The sequence below is a fragment of the Anomaloglossus baeobatrachus genome, chromosome 5, assembly GCF_048569485.1.
Source record: "Anomaloglossus baeobatrachus isolate aAnoBae1 chromosome 5, aAnoBae1.hap1, whole genome shotgun sequence".
Classification (NCBI taxonomy): Eukaryota; Metazoa; Chordata; class Amphibia; order Anura; family Aromobatidae; genus Anomaloglossus; species Anomaloglossus baeobatrachus.
Window position 1 is genome coordinate 528871212 of NC_134357.1, and position 20652 is coordinate 528891863.

Sequence of the window (20652 nt, forward strand, 5' to 3'; positions counted from 1 at the left end):
ACACACGGCTCTGCTACATCCACACTGTAAACCCCTCCTGACCCCACACATAACCTTCCCCTCATCCAGCCCCATGACACCCAGCACAGCAGAGTCTTGCATACACTGAGGAGCTGACCATGTGACCCCCTGACTCCTCCCCTCCATGTGACATCATCACAGGTCCTGTAAGCACAGAGCAGCCATATATCTAGTGAGCGGCTCTGCAGGTGGAGGTATGTAGTCATTAACCCTTTCAGCACTGAGACTATTCAGGTAATTTCATGTTGCCATCATCCAAGAATCATTGGCATGTTTGTTCCTTTTCCTCTGATAGATACGACCCAACAAAGAAAGGCAGGGAACATGGAAACCCGTATTGCTCACACAGTACTGTGCTCTTTTCTTGCCCTCATACACTGAGAAGCCCCTCATGCACTATAATGCTCACACAGTACTGTCACCCCTCCCCCACACATTGTTCCCATAGTTCCGCCCCTCCCCAAACACACATTTTGACTGGAAACAATAGGCTCCGCACACCTTTAGTATTGAATAATGTACAGGTGCACAAATCCGCTATGTGGCCAATATAAAGACATATAATGAATACATGGACTCCAATATTGCTATAAACGTTAAAAATGTAAGGTTCTTAGTTAGCATATTTGATCAGAGAGCGCAAAAGCCTCCTTCAACCACATCAAGGTGTACCTAAATATGGATGGTCCATAAACTACATTGTCCTACCTCTCCATGTGCCAAACCAGCCTCATCTGAATGGGGCGGTGAAAAGTGAACCAGGCAGTGCTCACAATTAAACCCTTGTGTGGGACGGATGGGTTAATCCCTTATCGACATAGGACGTATTATGGCTTGTAAACACTTTTTGTAGCCGCCAAGAGTCTTTCAATTCTTGTTTTAGGGATTTTCATCCATTCTTCCTTAGAAATATCTTCCAGTTGTGTGAGATTCCTGGCTCGTCCTGCATGCTCTGCTCTTTTGAGGTCTAGCTACAGATTTTCAAAAATGTTCAGATCAGGGGACCGTGAGGGCCATTGTAAAACCTTCAGCTTGCGCCTTTTCAGGTCGTCTATTGTGGATTTTGACTTATGTTTAGAATCATTATCCATTTGTTGAAGCCATCCGCTTTTTCACCTTAGCTTTTTTACAGATGGTATCTTTGCATCAAGAATTTGTTGAAATTACATTTAATCCATTCTTCACTCAACCCGTGAAATGTTCCCCGTGCCATTGGCTGCAACACAAACCCAAAGTATGATTAATCCACGCCCATGCTTAATGGTTGGCGAGATATTCTTTTCTTAAAATTCAGTGCCCTTTTTTCTCCACACATACCTTTGATCATTGTGGACTAGGAGTTCTATTTTAACCTCATCGGTCTTGTCTTATCAGAACTTGTTTCCACAATGCATTAGATTTGTTTAAATGTTCTTTCGCACACTTCTGATGCTGAATTTTATGGTGAGGACAAAGGAGAAGTTTTCTTCTGATGACTCTTCCATAAAGGCTTTATTTGTGCAGGTGTTTCTGAACAGTAGGACAATGTACCACAACTCCAGAGTCTGATAAATCTTCCTGATAGTCTTTTGCAGTAAGCGCGGTTTTGATTTGCTTCTCTAGCAATCCTATGAGTAGCTCACAGAAATTTTGCTTGGTCTTACAAGTTCCTTCAACTTCTCGATCCGTTAACTCCTTTTTCCCTTGTTTCCTTCAAACCCATGTGCACCCATCAGAGCCTATTGACTCTTGACTCTCCTATTGACTCATTGCTTCAAATTACCTGTTTCCAATCTTCTATTGTCCACTTTTCTGCAAACGCTTCTTATGATACTGAAGTCACTACAGTTCTGGCACCCCAATTTAAGAAAGACATCGATATATTGGAGCAAGTCCAGAAAAGAGCAACCAAGAGGGTAGAAGGTCTGCAAACCATGTCTTATAAAAAACGGCCAAAAGAACTAGGGATGTTTAGTTTGAAAAAGAGAAGGCTGAGAGGAGACTTAATAGCGGTCTACAAATATCTGAAAGGTAGTCACAGTGCAGAGGGAATTACCCTCTTCTAATTAGCACAAGGAAGTACAAGAAGCATTGGGCTGAAACTTAAAGGAAGGAGATTCAGATTAGACATTAGGAAAAACTTTCTGACAGTGAGGGTAGTCAGGGAGTGGAACAGGCTACCACGGGAGGTGATGAGCTCTCCATTAATGGAAATCTTTAAGTGGAAACTGGAGAAATATATAGCTACTATGATTTAGGAAAGCCTGCACTCGCAGGGGATTGGACCTTGAGGTTCCTTCCAACTCTACCATTCTATGATTTTATGATTCTAAGTGGAGGCTTCTTCACCTTTTTTGAGGCCACCATTCCAGACTTGTGTAATGTGCATCGCACAGTGCTTTCATAGTGATTTTAATATTACAAAGCATACGAGCCCCCTCCATTGCTGTATTTGTTGCACCAGAAATGATAAACTTTGATGAGCTGACTTTTAGACTTCAATATTTTGCCTGGACGTGCACCTCTTGGCTTTTGAATGGGTGGACAGACTTCATTTCTTATTCTTCTAACTGTCATAGCACTCATATGATGCAGTTTGTTAATTTTCTTGACTGAGAGACCTCTATCGATGAGCCGGATGATGCTATTCTTTGGAAATCTTCTTCATGGCTGCTCCTTGATTTGAAGCAGTGATTTTCGCTTGGAAATCAACTTAATAACGCACTGAGCTATTAGGGAATGTGAGAAAAGGTTGTAATTTGTAGTAGACAGGACCCAAACTGTAACAATGGAGTGACATGACAAGAATCTGCATAACTAATTATATACTAAATAGCTGCAAGTCAAATTTATGTATGAGATAGATAAGATGATTGTTTACAAAATGATAGTCTCACGCTCAAAGCTGTAGTGGATGGTGAGATATGGAGCCTGAAAATCAAAGGTTAAAAACAGTGTTACCCTTTTGCTTGTCACTCTATACAGTATGTGTTTAACATATTTGTTGAAAAGGAGTACTATATGCTTTACTTTATGTTGATATACAACTCTGTGGGTACCAATTTTATTTTGTAATATTTTAACACTTTTTTCTTTAGTTTTTAATATAATGTATGAAATATGAAAGAAAAAAAAGACATCATACCAGAGTAAATAAAAAAAGAAACCAACACAAAATAAAATGTATAAGTCTGTATATTTAGATTGGGGCATCAAAAAACTCCTGTCCGCTGTGTTTTTGCAAATAAAACTTGGAAAAATGCCTCAAAGGTATGTGAATCAGACGATATGTAACGTGATAGGAGATTACAGCCCAAGGAAGATGGGAAACTTTCATATAGGCGGCTTGTGGGGATGGAGTCAGTGATGGACTCTGGCCAAACATGTTTATAGAGACATAGTAGGAAATGAAGATGTCGACCTCACGATGAAGTCGTTATTTCTCATTTCCCCTGTAATGAATACCTCCTGCAGTATTGCTAATGCCGATTCCAGTGTCGGTAAATGAGACGAAAATTAGCATTATGGAAGATGAGTCTATGAGAAATGTCTCCAGCTGCCGACTACGAGGAAGAAACTGCTTGTTGTGAGTGTGTGTGTGTGTGTGTACTGTATACTGTATACTGTAAAATAATATAAAGTTGATATTAAAGGGAACCTGTCAGGTCCCTTATGCGTTCTAACCAGGGTGTTGTGTGGCCTAGTAACCCCTTCCTACCCATCCCTGCGTTTTTTTTATGCTGAACTGCAATAAATAATATAGATAATAGATAGATAATCGATAGACAGATAATGGATAGAGGGAAAGATGGATCGATAGATAGAAGAGAAAGACCTATATAATGTCCCACCTCCCTGCATATTCTAAGCTGGCACCCTTTAGTGACTTTCATGTGGCACTAAAGGGTGCCTAGCCTTGTATTTAGCCAAAAAATAAATAAATAATTAAAAAAAAAACGACGTGAGGTCCCCCCATCGTTTGTAGCCAGCTAGGGTAAATCAGACGGCTGCAGCCTGCAGACCACAGATGGCAGCTTCACCTTGGCTGGTAATCCAAAACAGAGGGCACCCCACGCTGTTATTTTACATTAAATAAATAATTTAAAACAAAAAACGTGGGGTCCCCCCCAAATTGCATCACCAGCCAAGGTAAAGCGGACAGCTGGGGTCTGATATTCTCAGACTAGGGAGGTTGACTGTTATTGGACACTCCCCAGCCTAAAAATACCAGAAGTGGCGCATCCATTAGGCGGGCCAATCCTCGCGCTTCGCCCCAACTCATCCCATTGCCCTGGTGCGGTGGCAAACGGGGTAATATATGGGGTTGATGCCAGATGTGTAATGTCACCTGGCATCAGGCCCTGGGGTTAGTGATGTCACGCATCTATCAGGTACCCGACATCACCAACCCAGTCAGTAAGAAAAAAAAAATAGACAACAAAAGTTTTATTTGAAAAAACACTCCCCACATTCCCTCTTTCACCAATTTACTGACAAGACAATCAAATTCGGGTCCGGCGTAATCCATACCATAGTCACTGTCCCAGTCAATGAAGAACAGAATGTTCCCCATTGGCTGGGAGAGCAATGCAGTGACCTGAGCTAACATCAATAGGTCAGCCCAGGTCACTGCAGGGGATGCCGTGCGCTGCCATCAGGAGGCTAGATGAGTCCATTACCTGCTGTGATGATCTCCTGCACTGCTGACGTCAGCGCTGACATCCTTCTATGCCCGCCGCGTTCTCGGCAGTATCGCGAGAGCCCGTGACGTCACCGCTAGTGACAGTCTCGTGCCGCCCGCGAGACGGGCATAAATGGCAGTGACAGCGGTGACGTCAGCAGAACAGGAGATCGTCACAGCAGGTAATGACTTCATCTAACCTGACAGCAGCGCTCGGCATCCCCGCGGCTGCACGCATTGCAGGGTGACAAGCTTCTGACACTGCGGGCAGACACTGACACTGCAGGGCGGGCAGCCGCGGGGCTGCAGCAGGACACAGACTGCACGGGCACCTGGAGGTCACACGGAGGTGCTTCTGTGCGGCGTCCAGGGAGTGTGATCTGTGTGTTTACTCTGCTCCGCTTCCTCTTCTGTCATAATGGCATCACTTCCTGCAAAACCGCAGGCAGCGATGAACATTACCGCGGTAAATCGCGGCTATACCGGGGGTGTACCGCACATCATTTGCTACCTGCGGTATACCCCCGGTATTTCGCGATTGCATTACAGTGAATGGAGTGAAATACCGGGGGTATACCGCAGCTACCTGCGGAAAAGAAGTGACATGCACATTTTCTCAAGAAATTTTCTCAAGAAAATCTTCAGAAAGAATTTTCTTGAGAAAAAAACGCAGTGTGCGCACAGCTATTTTTTTTTCTCAAGAAATTTCCGCAGCAAAACCGCGGGTTAATCCGCGGGTAAAAACGCCTAGTGCGCACAGGGACTAAGTGTGAAAAGTGGAGTTGCACTTTGCAGTCTCACGAGTGCAGTGAGTGTGTGGTGTATGATCCAAGAATGCAACATCTACACATTATATCTCCTCATATGGTTCTCCTCATTATCTCCAGCAATTGTATTATTACATGGGCTCTTTATAATGTTACATCGTCATCTTCTCCCCATCCAGGTCCCTACAATATCGGATCCTCTCAGTGGAGATCTTCTATATAAGAGAATTCTCCTGATTTACCCGTAAACATGGATATGGACAGGGACAAGATGGCGGAGAGGATATTACACCTCACCCTAGAGATCCTCTCCCGGCTTACTGGAGAGGTGAGAGATTCTGATGACGTCACATTACATCATTCTTATCTATGGGAATAACTGATGGACAGAACTGGAGAGGTGAGGACTCTGGAAATGTCTGTAGTGAGATTTATTACTGTGTCTCTCCATATCCAGGATTACACAGTAGTGAAGAAGACCTCTAGTGAGCGCTGTCAGGACCCTGTGTCTGAGGGATGGAGAAGACCCCTGAGCCCAATCACGAGGCCTCCACCTCACCCCCTGACACATGAGGACATCAATGACCAGAAGATCCTAGAACTCACCTACAAGATGATTGAGCTGCTGACTGGAGAGGTGACACTGCTGGGAATGCTGGGACATTATACAGTAATGCTGTGAAGGGATCGGGAGATGACGGTATTATTGTATGTGTCAGGTTCCTATAAGAAGTCAGGATGCCACCATCTATTTCTCCATGGAGGAGTGGGAATATTTAGAAGAACACAAAGATCTGTACATGGACATCATGATGGAGGTTCCCCAGCCCCTCATATCACCAGGTAATAGACAGGACTAAATACACATGGCCTATAATTATCTGTATGTAATAAATTAATTAATTCCCTGTATGTGTTTCCTCCAGTTCTATTCAGTGAAAGGACAACACCAGAGAGATGTTCCCATCCTCTTCTTCCACAGGACTGTAACCAAGAAGATCCCAATGTTCCTCTGGATCATCAGGTAGATGGAGATAAGGATTCATGAAATCTCCCTATGATGTGTAGATGGCTGTGAAGGTCTTGTGTTCAGTCTTGTTTTATTTTTTTTTTAATCGAACATAAACATGTGTCCATTGGATGTTCTATTATTCATGTATATGTACACAGGGTGAAATAATAATTGAACATATCACCAGTTTTCTCAGTAAATATATTTCTAAAGGTGCTATTGACATTAATTTTTCACAAGAAGTTGGTAATAGGCCAGCCAATCCACAAGGGCAAGAAATAAAACCATAGATGTCCATTAATTTAGTGATGTGTATTAATGATAAATGACAAAAGAAAAAAGTATTGAACACCTGAAGAAACAGATGTGCAAAAAGCCATGGAAATTCATGACACCAGCTGAAATCTGTCAGTATCTTTAAAAAAGCAATCCTTCCACTTAGTGAAAATAATATCAGCTGGTTCAACTGATGGCCTAAAAAAAGGTTTCTCATTACTAAGATGCCACACAAGAAACATCTTATGATGGGTAAAACTAGTGAGCTGTCTCAAGACCTTTGCAACCTTATTATTACAAAACATACTGATGGGATTGGTTACAGAAGAATTTCTAAACTATTAAAGATTCCAGCAAGCCCTATTGAGGCCATAGCCCGGAAGTGAAAGAACATAATTTCACCATTAACCAGGTGCCCCCCGTAAGATTTCAGACAGAAAAGTGAAAAGAATTTTCTGAAGAGTTGTCAAAGAGCCAAGAACCACCTGTCAAGAGATACAGAAAGACCTGGAATCAGCAGGTACAATTGTGTCAAAGAAAACAATAAGTAATGCACTCACCCTCCATGGCCTGTATGCACGCTCACCATGCAAGACTCCATTGCTGAACAAAAAGCATGTTGAATCACATTTAGTGTTCCCTCAACAACACTTAGACAAGCCTGTGAAATACTGGGAGAATATAGTCTGGTCAGATGAGACTAAAATTGAACTCTTTGGATGCCAGAATACACATCATGTTTGGAGGTCATTAACACCATAAAACAGTGAAGTTTGGAAGTGGGATCATCATGGTGTGGGGCTGTTTTTCAGCATACGGCACTGGCAAACTTCATGTAATTGGAGGAAGGATGAATGGACAAAAGGTCAGAGACATTCTTGATAAAAATCTGCTGCTATCTATCAGGATGATGAAGATAAAATGATGATGGATGTTTCAGCGATACAATGATGCCAGACACACAGCCAAGGAAACTCTTAAGTGGTTTCAGAGAATATAAAGCTGCTAGAATCGCCCACCTCAGTGGTTAGCACTACAGCCCTGAGGTCCTGGTTTCAAATCCCACCAATGACGATATCTACAAGGAGTTTATATCTTCTCCCCATTTTTGTGTGGTTTTCCTCAGATTAGGGATAGGGAATTTAGACTGGCGCCCCAATGATAGTATTAATGATGTCTGTAAAGCGCTGTGGAATTAATGGCACTATGTAAGTGAATCAATAAATAAGTAAAAATAAATCACTTGATCTGAAACCAATGGAAATTTTATGGAGGGAACTATGAAGCTCAGAGTTCATAAAAGTACCCCACGGGACCTTCAGGATTGAAAAAGTGTTTGTGTGGAAGAATGGTCCAAAATCACACCTGAGCAATGCAGGCAACCAGTTTTTCCATGCAGAAGGCATCTTGAAGCTTCATCACCAACAAGTATTACATACATTTCAGTAAGGATGCTCAATGCTTTTGCCCGGTGTTATTTCTCATTATTACACATCATTTAATTTATGGATAAATTGTTTGATTTCTTTGTCTGTGTAGATAAGATGGGTTGTTACCGACATCTTGTGAGAATTTCATGTCAATAGCACCTTTTTTAGGATAGGGTTCCAGCAAAAAGAGGTACACCTTGTCGTTGGCTGTCGGGCTTACACGAGTTGGCCAATTTATAAACCAGGTATCTCATTTTTTCCAATAGCAGTAGTGTAAAAATTTCTATTTTCAGTGTTAACATATTTTAGCTTTTCTGAGTGCTGCTCTGGATATTTTTTGTAAAATTTTCAGCGTGCAACTGTTCAAACCTAGTGGATGTGCTGGTCAGTCATTTTATATTAATACCACTTTTTAGAGATATATTTAGTTACAAAATCGATGATTTGTTCAATACTTATTTCCTTATTTCACCTACTGTATTCTGAATGACCTATTTTGTCATTAATGGTTGGAGGTGTATGCCATGTGGAGTTTAATTTTTATGCCTGTAGGAATATATTTTACAGTCTGATTTATCATTATCACTATGTGACAGTAGCTATTCCCAGTCAATGTTCTGAAGTGCAGCCTTCAACCTCGGAAAATTTGTCATTTTTTTTTTTAAAAAATGAAGTATTTTTGCTCACCACATCTAAGTATACCCCTTTGCCAGCAAGCGCTAAAAGCTACTGACAGAGATTGACAGCGGCATTTAACAGGCTAACAACCACCGGCAGAGCGCTACACCCAAGGCACTTGTCAGTGATTAAATCAACCGACGTGCAGGAAAGGATGCGGGCTCGGCAAAAGCAGGGAGACGTCGGATGACATGACATGTATAGCACGTCATTCATCATTAAGGTGTTAAATGCCTAAGGCATCACAATTCCTTGTCCTGACTTTGACAGGATGAGTTGTATTTTTTCACCATTTTGGGGTATATATATAATGCTCTGACCGACCTTTAGTAACAAATTTTGTAAAATAGAAGCGACAGTAATTACTTGATTATTTTTGTATTTTACATGTACAACTACTTTATCAAATATGCATAAAGACTTTTATCACATACAATTTTCCACATTTTCTGAAGACAAAAAAAATGAATTTTTAAGTCAATGCTTTGAAAAAGCAGAAACTGTTATATTTTTTCTGGCTACAATGGCAACAATTAATACAGTCACCACATAAAGATTTACCAATGCTCTGTTTAATCGTCTATATGTGACAGTCGCTATTGATCACAGCATTTTAGAAAAAAAAAAATACACATTTTGCATCCCTTCAATACATGTCATGTAATCAAGGTGTGCAAACTGCCTGAGTATTGGCTCATCTTCTTCCCATTCAGGTCCCTATAATATCGGATCCTCTCAGTGGAGAACTTCTATGTAAGAGAATTTTCCAGACTGACTTGTCAAGGTTGGATAGGGACAGGGACAAGATGGTGGAGAAGATATTACACCTCACCCTAGAGATCCTCTTCCAGCTTACTGGAGAGGTAAGAGATTCTGATGACATCACATTACATCATTGTTATCTATGGGAATAACAGATGGACAGAACTGGAGAGGTGAGGACTCTGGAAATGTCTGTAGTGAGATTTATTACTGTGTCTCTCCATAACCAGGATTACACAGTAGTGAAGATCTCTAGTGAGCGCTGTCAGGACCCTGTGTCTGAGGGATGGGGAAGACCCCTGAGCCCAATCACAGGGCCTCCACCTCATCCCCTGATATATGAGGACATCAATGACCAGAAGATCCTGGAACTCATCTACAAGATGATTGAGCTGCTGACTGGAGAGGTGACACTGCTGGGAATGCTGGGACATTATACAGTAACGCTATGAAGGGATTGGGGGATGACGGTATCATTGTATGTGTCAGGTTCCTATAAGATGTCAGGACGTCGCCATCTATTTCTCCATGGAAGAGTGGGAGTATTTAGAAGGACACAAAGATCTGTACAAGGACGTCATGATGGAGGATCCCCAGCCCCTAACATCACCAGGTAATAGACAGAACCAAATACACACGGCTTATAATTATCTGTATGTAAAGATTTTATTCAGTCCCTGTATGTGTTTCCTCCAGTTCTATCCAGTAAGAGGACAACACCAGAGAGGTGTCCCCGTCCTCTTCTTCCACAGGACTGTAAACGAGAAGATCTCATTGTTCCTCAGAATCATCAGGTAGATGGAGAGAAGGTGTCAAGAAATCTCCCTATGATGTGTAGACGGCTGTGAAGCAGGGGTGGGATTCAAATTTTTAACAACAGGTTCTCTGTAAACCCCGCCTATTTGAAAACCCACGCCCATTCTGTAACCACACCCATTTTGTTAGCCACACCCACTTTCACACAGTTTCCTCAACCAAAAAATACAAGTAATTTAAAGTAAAATCTCCTTCCCCTCCTATACCGTCACTCTCCTGTCCAGTACCAGTTGTTCCAGTCATATTGTATTAAATGGTTTTTCTATAGTTTTTAAAAATTATTACTAAAGGAGCCCTGCTAAAATTGGAATTGGCGGCCTTCCCCATACAGATCCCATCCCATGTGACCTCTTTCCCCAGCAGATCCCATCCCATTATGGCCTCTTTCCCCTGCAGATCCCATCCCATTATGGCCTCCTTCCCCCTGCAGATCCCATCCCATCATGGCCTCTTTCCCCCTGCAGATCCCATCCCATCATGGCCTCTTTCCCCCTGCAGATCCCATCCCATCATGGCCTCTTTCCCCCTGCAGATCCCATCCCATCATGGCCTCATTCCCCTGCAGATCCCATCCCATCATGGCCTCTTTCCCCTGCAGATTCCATCCCATCATGGCCTCTTTCCCCCTGCAGATCGCATCCCATTATGGCCTCTTTCCCCCTGCAGATCCCATTCCATCATGGCCTCTTTCCCCCTGCGGATCCCATCCCATCATGGCCTCTTTCCCCCTGCAGATCCCATCCCATAATGGCCTCTTTCACCCTGCAGATCCCATCCCATCATGGCCTCTTTCCCCTGCAGATCTCATCCCATGTGCTCCTTTTCCCCTGCAGATCCTGTCCCATATGGCTCCTTTTCCCGTATAGCTCCCATCTTATGTGGCCCCTCTCCCCATATAGCGCTCCCACCTTATGTGGCCCCTCTCCCCATATGGTTCCCATCTTATGTGGCACCTCTCCCCATATAGCACTGCCATCTTATGTGGCCTCTCCCCATATAGCCACATATAGCTGCCATCTTATGCGGCTCCTCTCCCTGCATCTTCGGCTCACTGAGCGCTTACCTGCTGCAAGCACCTGCAGCTTCTCCTCTGTCCTCCGTCCTCCTCCGCGGCTCGTCTCTGCACGCTGACAGACGGCAGGAGGAGGAGCTTCCTCCCCACGCTGCTGTGACCTCTGTAGCGTCAGCGCGTCGCTGCACGCCGTGTCAGGGAGCAGACAGGCTCCACTGTACCCGGAAGTGTGGCGCGGAGGTGCGGGGATTTATCTGTGTCAGTGTCTTAAAGAGACACTAACACAAATGAATACAGGGAACCGGGTCGCCGCAGCTGTTTCTTGCCGGTTCTGGGAACCGGCTGCTATTTTAACAACCGGTTCTCCAGAACTGGACAGAACCGGCTGAATCCCACCCCTGCTGTGAAGGTCTTGTGTTCAGTCTTGTTTTATCCTCCAGTATTATATGTATTATACTTGTGTAATGAGAGCGGTGGAGATGGCAGTATTAGAGCTGATCATAGATGAGACTTCTCCATCTGTCTGTGACTTATACAATCTTTGTTTCAGGGTGAAGATCTGACCCATATTAATACTACAGAGACACATGTGATCGGTGATGAGCGGTGTAAAGAGGAGATTGATACATTTGACTACCCAGGTGAGTAGTAACCAGTAATTGCAGAGAAGTCACAGATTATTCATGGTTACTGGCTGTGTCTGGATTACTTGCGGTGTAGTCCGGCAATGTCACAATCATGCAGTCACTATTCTGCTGCTAAACCAACTCTTCCAACCAATACTGTCCCCATTGCTTTGGGCATTGTAAGTCCTTCTGCTGGAGTGAGACCTGTTCTGGCGAGAAATTAGAGCCTTTACTAACTTATTTTTTCCCTTGAAATTAGAAGATCTTAACCTTTAGATGCCCAGATCTCTAAACTGTAAAGCCAATGACAGCGTACGTAGAATGTGCTGACAAATTAGAAAATCATGTGAAGAAAAATATAATCCATATGGTAGGCCTTGCTTTTATGACAAATCACCATTCATTGTGCAGTGGGAGCATAGTGTGAATTTCTTTTTTTCCATTATTTTCTTTTTCTTTATATTCTTAAATATGAACAGTAGACACATAAACACAATAAAGAGAATACAATGAAATATATTTTTTTCTATTTAAACCCTTCCCTGACATCCACTCACTTAGAAGAGAATATTTCTAGAAGTTATCCAGCTCCTAACCATAATTTGCCTTGCAAATAATAATAGGGAAGTAATTAGCTCCTTAGTAGGACAGTCCATCTTTGCTCCTATAGAGTAAAGGCCGCTTTACATACTGCGATATCAGTACCGCCCCCATCGGTTGTGCGACACTGTCAAATCTCTGCCTGTGTCGCACAACATCTCCCGGACCCGTCACACGGACTTACCTTCCCTGCGACGTCGCTGTGACCGGCGAACCGCCTCCTTTCTAAGGGGGCGGTTCGTTCAGCGTCACAGCGACGTCACAGCAGCGTCACTGAACCGCCGCCCAATAGAAGCGGAAGGGCGGAGATGAGCGGGACGAACATCCCGCCCACCTCTTTCCTTCCGCATTGTGGCCGGGAGGCAGGTAAGGAGAGCTTCCTCGTTCCTGCGGTGTCACACGGAGCGATGTGTGCTGCCGCAGGAACGAGGAACAACTTCGTTACTTCTGCAGTAACGATATTTGAGAATGGACCCCCATGTCACCGATGAGCGATTTTGCACGTTTTTGCGACGATGCAAAATCGCTCATAGGTGTCACACGCAACGGCATCGCTACAGCGGCTGGATGTGCGTCACAAAATCCGTGACCCTAACGAGATCGCTGTAGCGTGTAAAGCCCGCTTAAGGAAATAAAAAAAGAATGAAATGACAAAATAATATTCAGCCTCTCAGCAACAAAGGCAATAACCTTTTCCCAAAATGCTCTAATTTTCTGGCAGTCTCAAAACATATGAAATAGATCTGTACACTTGGGACATTTATAACTTTTAATATATCTGATCTTATGCATAAAATCCAGGGACGGTATAACCTGTGAATAACCATAAATTGAAATGTTCTCTCAAGTGACGCAGAGTTATGAAAATTAGCAAAATTTAGAATTATTTCCCATTGTTTGCGGTAAATCTAAGTTTTTATTTCCAGAATTTATTCTCTTTTTTTTTTTAAACCAAAGATTTTTATGGTTTTCAAACAAGAAGAAAGACATTACAGAAAAGAAAGGCATAACATCATACAATGCCGAGACATCAACGCCCTAACGGGCGAGTCAGGGCCACATGAATCTTGAACACTGGAAAAGGGGGGGGGAAGGTATGGGTGGGAGAGGGGGGGGGAAGGTAACGTACAACAATACACGAAGTTAACTTATTGCATAAGGAAACAGAATTGGTCTGAACGACACGTTATATGACTTCCCGTCCAACCTACTACACAAGCAGGTTGTTACAATTTTAGAGGGGGTGAGGCCCTGGGAGAGGCTGACCACATCGCTTAACGCTTTTGAATTTTTAAGGACAAGGAGGCGTTACTGGCTAACAGAGTTTCATAATGGAAGTGCGTGTTGATTCTAGCTATCACTTCCTCCATAACCGGTATCTCAGGGGATTTCCACCTAGCTGCGATACACTGTCTGGCTGAGATTAGGATATGAGAGATGCACTGAGCAATGGGGGCTGGAAAGGCGTCTAAACCCATATGTAGAATCCCCATTTGAGGTGAGGGAGGGAGTCTAGTCTCACACACTTCTGCTATTAGGTCGAAGACCCGATTCCAAAAGCTGAAAATTTCCGAGCAAGACCACCAGAGGTGCCCCAGTGTCCCAGTCATGCCACAACCCTTCCAACAAAGGGGAGAGTAATTTTCCGCAAACCTAGCTATCTGAGCAGGACACCTATACCATCCCATGTGTACTTTCTTAATCTGCTCCAAATGGTTGAGGCAGGCGGAGGACCAAAGCACCACCCGGAAGGCCGCATGACACTGATGGGCTGGCAAGGAGAGGGATAACTCTCTTTCCCACTTTGTCATGTATGGTAGAGTCTGTCCTACCGATCGAGAGGTGAAGTGGCGGTATAATAAGGACATGCCTCTGACAGATGTCGAGTCCTTCAGAAGAAAGTCTGCCAAAAACTGATGTCTTGATGTTGATGAACAAAGGCGGAAAGTGCTTAACAAATGCCTAATTTGAAGATATTGGTGGAAGACCTGCCTGGGAATGTTGAATTTAGACAACAGCTCAGAAAAAGGTAAGAAGGACCCAATGTCAAATAAATTTGACACTCGAAGGGACTCAATTTGTCCCCAAGCCCTAATGTCGACATCAGGAACAAAAGCTTTAATGTCCTTAAAGGGTAGCCTCCATATTAAACCGGCCATCCGAGGACCAATCCCTCCAGCGCCACTTCACCGCCTCAATCTTGCCCAGAAAGTAATGTGGGACTGCCTGATTTTGAATCAATGCCCCCAGCAGCTTTTTTTGTGGATCCAAATGGATTGAGGTATCCCTCAATCTGCAGCCATCTATGATCCTCCGCCTCTCTCCACCAGTCCCTGACTGACTCCAAAACAGCCGCCCTGTGATATGACACCACATCAGGCACACCCATTCCGCCTTCTCTAAATGGGGGGTGAAGTGATTGTAAGGGTATTCTTGATTTCTTACCAGCCCAAATATATTTGCGGATGAGGCTTTGTAGACCTGTCAGGGAGTATCCCGGAATTTTCAAAGGGAGGCATTTAAAAAGATATATCAACTTTGGAAGGTATAGCATTTTAAAAGAGTGTATTCTGGCCAACCACGACAGGGGCAGTGCAGAAAAGCACGAGAGCTCTTTTCCTAGTTCTTTACTCAGCTCTGAAATATTTTTCCTTACCAATTGTTTAGTTGTTGTGAGATGGATTCCTAAATAAGGAATACTGTGGTCCTCCCATCTAAATGGCAATGTTGTGGCGAGCCTCTCCCTTTCGACCCGGGGAACAAAGAAGGGAAGAATTAAGGATTTATTTGCATTAAGTTTGCAGAATGAAACAGCAGAGAATTCCTTAAGAACCGATAAAACATTATTTAAAGAACCTTGTACTTCTGAACAGGAGCATATCATCAGCATACAATCCCACAACATGCTCAACTTTACCTACTGACACCCCCACAATACCTTTATGCATCCGGATGTACTCCGCCAGGGGCTCCACCACCATAGCAAAAATTACCGGGGAAAGGGGACACCCCTGGCGGGTACCATTGGATATAGAGAAGCTGCAAGAGGCGAGAACCTTGGCGTTAGGGTTAGAGTACAGGGACAGAATTGCTGTTAAAATTGGCCCCTGAAATCCAAATTTCTCCAAAACACTCCTTAGGAGCCCCCAGTGCACCCTGTCGAACGCTTTTTCCGCGTCTAGGGACAGGAGAACACTGGGGACCTTTCTATTCTCTATCACAGCTATAAGGGTCTATCAACCGTCTGGTCCCATCCTTAGCCTGCTTTCCGGCTACAAACCCCACCTGATCTGGAGCTATGAAGGAGGGAAGGACCCCATATAGACGGGAGGCCAAAATTTTTGCATAGATTTTAAGATCACAGTTGAGCAGCAAGATAGGGTGGAAGTTACCTGGAGGAGTGGGGGGCTTCCCCGGCTTAGGGAGAGTAGTAATTATGGCTTCTAAGTTGGAAGGGGCGACCGAGGAGTTATTTTGCCAAAATGTAAATGTCCTGCGCATATAAGGGCCCAGGATATCCACAAACTGTCTATAATATGAATTAGAAAAGCCGTCTGGGCCTGGAGCAGAATGCGTTTTAGTAGATCTGACGGTTTTTTGGATTTCTTCTAGAGAAAATGGGGCATTTAGAACCTCCAAATCCGCTTGAGACAGGCTTGGCAGCTGTAATTTTCCCAGGAAGGCATTAATAGCTGCCTCTGTTGGCTGCGGGATGTTCGGGTCATCTTATAAATTGTAAAGCCTTGGTAGTAATATGCAAAGGCATTCTGGATAGGATTTTTGATTATGGAGCCCTCCGGGGTTTGCAAAAATTAAATTCTGGACTTAATTTCCCGGCTTTTAACCCTCCTTGCTAAAATGGATCCGGCTATATCTCCCAAGGAGTAATGTTTGATTTTTAAAGCTCTTAAGATTTTTTTCATATTTAGAGCTAAGAATTTGCCTTAGCTGTGACCTCAGCTCTTTTAATTGGGCCGAACACGAGGGTAAGGGGGCAGTTTTATTTAGACATTCTAAGGTTTGGATCTGGGCAAGGATATTCGCTGTCAACTGTTCTCTTTTCTTTTTTTTCCATAGCAGCAATTTTAATACAAATTCCCCTAATTACCGCCTTATGAGAGGACCAAAGGATCACATCCGAGACTGAATTGTTATCATTCAGGAGGAAATACTCTGATAACCCCTCAGTTATTTCTTGTATAACATGCTGTTTGGAGAGTAAGAAATCATTTATTTTCCATCTATGAAAGATTGGGGAATTATGGCGCTCATTAATTGTTAGGGAGACGGGCGCATGGTCGGACCATGATATGACTCCTATTTGAGATTCTGTGCATTCTGCAAGGAGGCTACTATCCACCAAAAAATAGTCTATGCGGCTGTAAGAGGTGTATCTAGTTGAATAATACGTGTAGTCCCTTTGTTCAGCATGGGTGTATCTCCAAATATCATGTAAGTAATGCTGTGTTATAAGCTGGCCAATTTCTTTTCTGTGGGCAGTACTAGTGGAACAGTCTAGCTGTTTTGAAACAGGGACTTTGAAATCTCCACAAATCACTTTATGGCCCACTGCTATTTGGTCTACGTTTTTCAGGAATTTCCGCAAAAAACTGCTTTGTCTTATATTAGGAGCATAAACCCAGGCCAGTGTATACTTCACATTGTTCAGGGAGCACACTAAAATCAGGAACCTGCCTTCTGAGTCAGAATGCACAGAATCTAGCTTAAACGCCACCGTATGTTTTATAAAAATACTAAACCCAGCCCGCTTTTTACTAAAGTTAGCATGAAAACTATGAGGGAACAACCGATTGTTGAGCCTGAAATTGTCTGCTGCAACAAGATGAGTCTCCTGGATGCATAGTATATCACAATGTGTCTTGTGGACCTCTTTCCATAACATGTTACGCTTGGCCGAGGAGTTTAACCCTTTAGTGTTCAATGACAAGAATTTTAACCCCATTACAGTTTGTTTAGAATATTCATGTTATCGGAAGGGAGGGAGGTGAGGGGAGGGAGGAAGGAGGGGGGGAGTGGGAGTGGGGAAGGGGGAAGAGCAGGATAAGTAAAAGAAAAAGACCAGTAAATGACAAGAATAACATGTAGAAAACAGGACTTAAAACCAAAATACAGTAAACCTGAACAGTTAAATACACAGCTTTATCAGAAAAGCTGTTTCACAACCACCACAAAGGGGGGTAGCTGGTGGCTGAAAATGAAACTGAGCCACTTGGGGGCACCTGGTAACAGAAAAAAAAAACCAGACCAAGATCTTGAGCAACGGTGAGCTGGCTCTTTACATCAGGATTGGATCCATTCCTCTGAGATCTTTACCATCTGGAAATTGCCCTGCGAATGGCTTGCAGGCCCAAGTTGTGGGAGAATGTTCCAGGATTCCATCAATTTTGCTAGTTGGGCTGGAGACCGACAAACATGGAGGGCACCATTATATGAAACTGAAAGACTGACTGGGAAGCCCCAACGGTACTTTATTCCAGCATCTCTGAGAGCTTTTATAAGTAGAGCATATTCCCTTCATTTTGCAAGTGTCCCTGCGGATAGATCCGGGAAGACCACAAGGGCGGCGTACTTTTGGGGTAGATCTGGCTGTCTCCTCAGGGCTTGTAAGAAGGCTTCTTTAGACTTAAAAAAATGAAGTCGGGCTAGGGTATCTCGTGGGATGTCAGCTCCAAGCGATCTGGGCTTAGGCACCCTGTGAACCCGATCCACCATTAGTTAAATGTCACCAGGGCTGTGGAGTCAGTAAGGCAAATCTCCAACTACTCAATTTCTCTGACTGCGACTCCAACTCTGACTCCCTCATACAGTTGAAACCAGAAGTTTCCATCCACTATCTATAAAGACACATCTGCATGTTTATCTCACTATCTCACATGAAATCAGAATAAACCTTTCCCGTTTTAGGTTAATTAGGAACCAAAATTATTTATATTTGCCAAATGCCAGAATAATGAGTGCATGTTTAAGGCATTTTTATTACTTTCTCCAAAGTCAAAAGTTTCCATCCATTTTAGTAGTATTTGGTAGCATTGCCCTTATCCTGTGTGACTTGGGTGAAACGTTTTGGATCTCTTTCCACAAGCTTCTCACAATAGTTGGTAGCAATTTGGACCCATTTCTCCTGACAGAACTGGTGTAACTGAGCCATGTTTATAGGTAGCCTTGCTCGCACCGGTCTTTTCAGCTTTGCTCATAAATTTTTAATAGGATTAAGATAATAATATATGATATTTATTCACATAAAACACTATTAATTCCATAGTGCTTTACATACATCAGCAACCAGGGCTTTGTGATTGCCGCTCCAAAACATTGACTTTGTTATCCTTAAACCACTTTGTAACCAGTCTGGCAGTATGCTTCGGGTCTTTGTCCATTTGGAAGACCCATGTCTGCCCAAGCTTTTAAGTTCCATGCTGATGTCTTGAGATGTTGCTTCAGTATTGCCAGATAATCTTCTTTCCTCATGATATCATCTATTTTGTGAAGGGCACCAGTCCCTCCTGTAGCAAATAATCCCATATCATAACGATGGTCATTATCGCCAAACAGTTCAATTTTGGTTTCGTCAGACCACAGGACATGTCTCCAAAATTTAAGCTTTTTGTTTCTGAGCACATTTGAAAACATTAATCTGTCTTTTTTATGTTTCTTTTGGAGTAATGGCTTCTTCCACGCAGAGTGGACTTCAGCCCATATTGATACAGTACTGATTTCACTGTGGATAATGACACAAACTTACCAGCTTCTGCCAGCATCTTCACAAGGTCTTTTGCTTTTGTTCTTTGGTTGATACATGTCTGACCAAAGCACGTTCATCTCTGGTGCACAGAACCCATCTCCTTCCTGAGCGGTATGATGGTTGGACATTCTCATCTTGTTTGTACTTGCATATAATTGTTTGTAGAGATGAACGAGGCACCTTCAGGTATTTGGAAATTGCACTCAAGAATGAACCAGACTTGTGCAAGTCCACAATTTTCTTCCGGAGATCTTGGCTGATTTCTTTTGACTTTCCCATGATGCTACACAAAGAAGCAGTGTTTTTCGGGTGTGCATTAAAATACATTAACAGGCGGGTCTCTAATTAACTCAGATGTTACCAATAAACCTATCAGAAGCTTCCAAACATATGACATCATCATAGGGGCTGTTCCATATTGTTTAAAGGCATAGTACTCTTAGTGTATGTAAACTTTTGACTTTGCAGACTGTAATAAAAATGCCTTCAACTCTCTCTCTCTCTCTTTCTTCCCCTCTCTCTCTCATTATTCTAGTATTTGGCAACTATAAACAATTTTGTCTCCTAATTGACCTAAAACTGGAAAGGTTTATTCTGATTTCATGTCAGATAGTGAGAAAAACATGCAGATGTGTCTACAGACAGTGTATGTAAACTTCTGCTTTCAACTGTACATGACTCATGTTTGTGATAAAGTTACTGTAGTAAAATGGAAGCATCACTACTTATATCATGTAGCTGAAGTGCAGCACAGATTCATCTCAACTAAAAGCCAAGATTCTTTGATCAGGAATAGTATAGACATTTTTAGGACATTTCATAACTTTCACAAATTCTTATGAAAAAATATTCATTACATACTGGATTGTACCCAATTTATTTTATATTTTAGGACTCAGAGTCCGTCCACTTTATACCGACTCCAACTCAACCAAAATGGACACTGACGCCACGACTCTGACTCAACAGCCCAGAATGTTACACACCTTTTGTTTCAGATACTGCTATGCATCTTCATAAAACACTGATCTATATAGACAAACGGAAGCCGTTTGACACATAATGTAGTTATATATAGTGGTTTTTCAAATTTCTTAAGTAGAAATATACAGCCACAATTCAATAAGGTTAATTATCAAGAAACTTTTATGACTCTCACCACGTAGTAACAAAGTCCATAATTACAAGGTGTAGACGAAGTGGAAAACGCTGTTCCAATTAGAACAGAG

At 42.8% G+C, this 20652-nt stretch overlaps 2 protein-coding genes across 2 annotated transcripts in view; both read left to right on the forward strand.

Annotated features, from left to right (window-relative positions):
• The window catches only part of LOC142312157 (uncharacterized), a 228838-nt gene that overhangs the window by 150100 nt on the left and 58086 nt on the right, over positions 1-20652 (forward strand). The gene's annotated exons all lie outside the window — the stretch shown is intronic.
• On the forward strand, positions 184-16807 carry LOC142310551 (oocyte zinc finger protein XlCOF29-like). Its single transcript, XM_075348071.1, has 5 exons — positions 184-255; positions 5628-5776; positions 5906-6085; positions 14634-14689; positions 16738-16807. The coding sequence occupies exons 2-5, from the start codon at positions 5699-5701 to the stop codon at positions 16805-16807; spliced, it is 384 nt and encodes a 127-aa protein (XP_075204186.1). The 5' UTR covers positions 184-255; positions 5628-5698.

Excerpts from the sequence above, each read along its gene's own strand:
- LOC142310551 (XM_075348071.1), top strand. The coding sequence starts at position 5,699 with ATGGATATGGACAGGGACAAGATGGCGGAGAGGATATTACACCTCACC. Across the intron at positions 5,777-5,905 it reads TCTCCCGGCTTACTGGAGAG|GATTACACAGTAGTGAAGAA; the intron begins GTGAGAGATTCT and ends CTCCATATCCAG. Across the intron at positions 14,690-16,737 it reads AGACAACAGCTCAGAAAAAG|CAGCAATTTTAATACAAATT; the intron begins GTAAGAAGGACC and ends TTTTTTCCATAG.